Source organism: Musca autumnalis, unplaced genomic scaffold (assembly GCF_047663935.1).
Source record: "Musca autumnalis isolate F117 unplaced genomic scaffold, ASM4766393v1 scaffold_1, whole genome shotgun sequence".
NCBI lineage: Eukaryota > Metazoa > Arthropoda > Insecta > Diptera > Muscidae > Musca > Musca autumnalis.
Window position 1 is genome coordinate 166,772,098 of NW_027411644.1, and position 4,998 is coordinate 166,777,095.

The 4,998-nt window shown below is 37.3% G+C and overlaps 1 protein-coding gene across 1 annotated transcript; it reads right to left on the reverse strand.

The window, feature by feature from the left end:
• Window positions 1-1,341: 1,341 nt before the first annotated feature.
• Window positions 1,342-3,517, reverse strand: abs (ATP-dependent RNA helicase abstrakt). The gene is made up of 2 exons (XM_073963876.1): window positions 2,554-3,517; window positions 1,342-2,431 (listed from the first exon to the last, which is right to left on the reverse strand). The coding sequence occupies exons 1-2, from the start codon at window positions 3,391-3,393 to the stop codon at window positions 1,397-1,399; spliced, it is 1,875 nt and encodes a 624-aa protein (XP_073819977.1). The 5' UTR covers window positions 3,394-3,517; the 3' UTR covers window positions 1,342-1,396.
• Between the last annotated feature and the right edge of the window lie 1,481 nt (window positions 3,518-4,998).

The window sequence follows — 4,998 nt, forward strand, 5'->3', positions numbered from 1 at the left end:
TTCAACATAATCCATTGTAAACTGCGGTGATTCATCCTCGGCAGGAAGAGATCTTATGGGACGCAATACTCTCCTGTCACTCTAGGGGCGCTCGACAAATTGTCGATTGAAATAACTTGCGCACCTCTTCGGGTCAGTCAATGTAACGTCGCCAAACGTGACTGAGGTCTTATCTTCCATCCTTCCAGGGTTCGAGAGTGACTTAACCGTTGCCCACAATTCACTTATACCGGCTCCAATGTTGCAACTTTTCAGATGATTTAACCACGTGTTCCGCTTATGCTCGCCGACCAGCGAGCAGAAAGTGAGGCGTTCAGAGGTGATGAAGTCGGGTGGTCTATTCATGGACACAATTATGGGGAGATGGTCTGACCCAAGAGAAACGACGGGTTTTCAGTTAACGTCATTTTTCAAACCAGGTCACAGATCACTCTCCGCTAATTCTGGTAGGAGTGTCCTCATGGACGGTGCCATACTTAGAGCTATGAATCTGATTAGCCAGAACTATAACTCTCTGGTTGTTTCCAAGGGCCGAATGCCACAACTCATGATGAGCATTAAACTCACCCAAGACCAGACGGTTACGACCTTCCAAAAGGAGCCTAATGTTGGATCTATTACTTGGAGTACACCTATTTATCGAAAATACAAATATGGACTATTTAAATCATTATTGTGTTAAGGTGGCACTATTATTGTGATCCAGTGCTGTACTGCAGGAGTTTGAATTTGAGTCTTCAGAAAAATTAACAGAATTCGGTAAGAGGACGCTTGAGTTGGTGCTGTTATTTGGAGTAAAACTTGTATTCAGTGATGTATTGATGTTATGTTGCTGCTGCTGATGGTGTTGATTTTGATTTTCATCCCTTTCTTCCATTTTTTTCATTACCTTTAATAGAACCTCCAGCAATTTCCTGTTAGTTTGTTCGGAATATTCTAAAAGTTCCATACAGCGATGCAGAACGTCCAATACACACATAACAATTTTTTCCGTCATGTTTTCAAAACGTCCTTCACTTTTTTCACTTTCAAAATCCAATTCCAATTTACCAAAATATTTTTTTCCAATTGACACGTGCAACAACAACATTTACCAAAATATTTTTTTTTTTCAATTTACCAAAATATTTTTTTCCAATTTACACGTGCAACAACAACATTTACCAAAATATTTTTTTTTTTCAATTTACCAAAATATTTTTTTCCAATTTACACGTGCAACAACAACATTTACCAAAATATATTTTTTCCAATTTACCAAAATATTTTTTTCCAATTTACACGTGCAACAACAACATTTACCAAAATTTACCACTTAAGCATAAGTAAAAACACTCTTAATTTTCTATTTAATATATATTTTGAAAGTCTTACACACATATAAATACATATATTTCTAATAGTCCGCCGCAGTATTCGAAAGATAATCTCTTCGTCCAATATTTGATGCTTGTTTGCTTTGAATTGCTTCCAGTTTTGGACAATCGGTAATACGATGACCCAAACCACCACAATAACTGCAACCATGAGAATCGCCCAAATCCAAATATTGTTCCGATTCTGGGCATAATTCCAATAGAAAATCTGGTACATTTTGTTTAGCTTCAATTAGCAGATGTTTCAAATCCAGCAGTACTGATGGATCGGTTGTCTTATTAACAAATGTTGTGGCTAAACCTTTAGTATTTGAACGACCAGTACGACCAATACGATGTACATAGTTTTCAATATCTTCGGGCATGTCGAAATTAATGACATGTTGTACATTGGGGAAATCCAAACCTTTTGAGGCCACATCGGTGGCAACCAAGACATCTTTTTGAGCTTCCCGGTATGCATCAACAGCACGTGAACGTTCTTCTTGATCTTTACCACCATGAATTGCAACAGCTTCTACACCTTTCAATAGCAAGTACTCGTGTATACAATCGACATCTTGCTTCTTTTCGGCAAATATAAGTACCGGTGGTGCTGTTTTCTGTAAACATTCCAGCAAGTAGACAACTTTAGCTTCTTGCTTGACATATTCCACTTCCTGGGTAACATTCATAGAAGCTGCACCAGCTCTTCCCACATTTATTGTTACAGGTTTGACTAAAGCTGATATGGCGAAGTTTTGAATTTTCTTTGGCATAGTAGCTGAGAACAGCAACGTTTGCCTTTGAGCCTTAAAGAATGAGAAAATTGTACGTACATCCTCTTCAAACCCCATATCAATCATACGATCAGCTTCGTCCATGCATAGATAACGGCACACATCCAAGGTAACTATTTTCTTTTCCAGCATATCCATTAGGCGGCCAGGAGTTGCAACCATAATGTGGACACCTTTGGATATTACATCTATGGCTTCAGAAACAGGAATTCCACCAATGGCCAGACAAGAACGTATTTCAGGCATACCCGACTCTACCAAATGTCGGCTATAGTGCTGAAAAATAAGAAGATAAAAATTACCATGGAGGTCCTCCTATATCCCAATAACCGTTTCAATTAAGAAATACTAAGCACCTCTATATGAAATTAATAGATGAGTAATGTATGTCTACTTACCATAATAATATCATTTGTTTGTTTTGCCAATTCTCTTGAGGGGCATATAATCAGCCCATAAGGGCCCTCATTTCTTGCAAATGGTAAACGATATTCTTGCTCCAGTGCAAACATAATAATGGGCAAAACAAAAACCAGTGTTTTACCAGAACCCGTAAATGCTATACCAATCAAGTCACGTCCCGACAGAACTGTAGGTATACCTTGCACCTGTATGGGTGTGGGCTTTTTAATACCTTTCGCAGCCAGACCATTTAATATACCCTTGGGAAATTTCATTTCTTTAAAACTACGTATTGGCGGGGCCACATCTACACCCTCTACCAATATTCGCAATTTCTTTCGTATAGCATTACGTTTTTGTTCTGACATTTCAATGATATAACGTGGTGGCTTCCAGCTTGTCTTAATCGGTTCTTCATATTGTATACCCTTCGCCAATTCAGCAACACCCATCAGGGCTTTCTGTTGTTGTACACTTTCAAGAATTTTCTCTTCTTCCTTCAGTTGTTTCTCAACATCGCTTATTTTCTTTGCCTCGGCAATTTTCTTTAGTTCTGTATGTTGATCCAATAAACTGATATTGTATTTGCGTCCCCATATCTCGGCATCAGCTGCATTTTGCGAATCTTCATCGTTTTCATTTTCACTTGATGACTTTGGTTTGGCATCTTCTGTGGACAATTGGACGATGCGTCCCAACTTCATGAGCTGTTTCTTTTTACGTTCCTTTACGGGAACATAGGGTACATATTTGTCATCGTCTTCTTCCAGGTCGGATTTGTCATTCTCCTCTCGCCTATAACGTTTGATAGGTGGATCCGAAGTTGTAGCGGACATTTAAATTATTTCCCAAAAAACTCAGTAAAACGTTTAACGTTGAAGTTGTTTATATGTGGATTTGTTTACCAACATCACCTGTTTATTTTTCTCAGAGTTGCCGGAAACAGTAAAACAGAATGACATCTCTCAAAAAAAAAAAACTCAAAAAACTTGGTGCCATATTAAAAAAATCCAGTCGTGAGACGATTTAACGATTTAGCAATTAAAGGGCGTTTACATAAGATCATGCATTAAGGCCTGCTTACATAAGCTGCTTTGCCTAGTTGCTTTGCTTTCCTGCTTCATTTTTGACATAATCCTCATAAGGAAGCTTAACCCGACAAACCACTATAATATAAACAGCCTATAATAGGACGTTTATATATAACCGGATTTAACAATCCCACTGTGTTTCAAATGTCAACATGGCCTTAACCTTCTTTATTAGAATTTATTTGAAATATATGCAATGCTTATATTTCTAATAAATTCTAATAAAGAAGGTTACGGCCATGTTTATATTAAAGCTTTTTGCAGGGTTGACCTTCTTTATGAGGTTTTACTTGAAATATGAGCAATGGAATTGACATTTTAAACCCAGTGGGTTTGTTAGATCCGGTTATATATAAACGTACTATAACCCTGCAAAAGGCTATAATATATTACCCCGGTTACACTTACCCAATGTTTTTGTAACTATTTTTTGTTCGTTCGTCTTTATTCGTAATAATTTGGACATCCATAGATCAGCCCCTAGATGACATACAGACCTAATTCTTCGTAGATACGTTCTCTATGTAGATAAGAATTCGTCATTCAAAAATCAGCGTTTTACATTTGCGTTAATTCTATAAATTTGACAATTCGTGTGAGAACAATATTTTTTTTACAAAAACAGGAGGTTAAGCGGATTAACCCAGTGGGTTTGGATTTCAAATGTCAATGACATAGCGCAAACGTCAAATAAATCCTCTCGAAGTGGGTTAACCCGGCGAAAAACTCAGTGTAACCGTACTATAACCCCGCAAAAAACTCCAATACAAACGGGGTATGATAGTAGTCCATGGTACAATTACTTAGGTAGAAACCTCGGCGAATTGCTACAACAAAGCAACTTTTTTTGTAATGTAAACTGTCAAAATTTTCGCCAAATGGTTTCTTGTTGTCTCTTTTTATCGCTTGTGTTTGTACAGTGAAGTGAATACATGCTATCTCTTACTTACCGAATCATATGGTTTTTTGTTTTGTTTTTTCATAGCGAATTCCTAGTTTTTTGACGTTTTAGATTCGATCAGCTGGGCTGAGGTATCTACCTAAGTAATTGTACCATGGGACGTACCAAGGCAAATTTACAGTGAGCGTCAAAATAAAGTTTCCACTTCTCAACATTTTTTGATTGCATTCTTACACCGACATAGAGATATTATACGTATAGCATATAAATGTAACTTTTTTAAGTATTTACCGTTTACAAATGACAGGACAGTTGAGTTCATGTATTGATTGTCAAAAGCCCAAAACTTCCCTGTGTGACGTAGGCGTCCAGACAACTGCAAAAATCGTTGTAAAATTATGAATGAAAATCATCGATTTCTTTTCGTTTTCCGTTCACACATTTTGTTT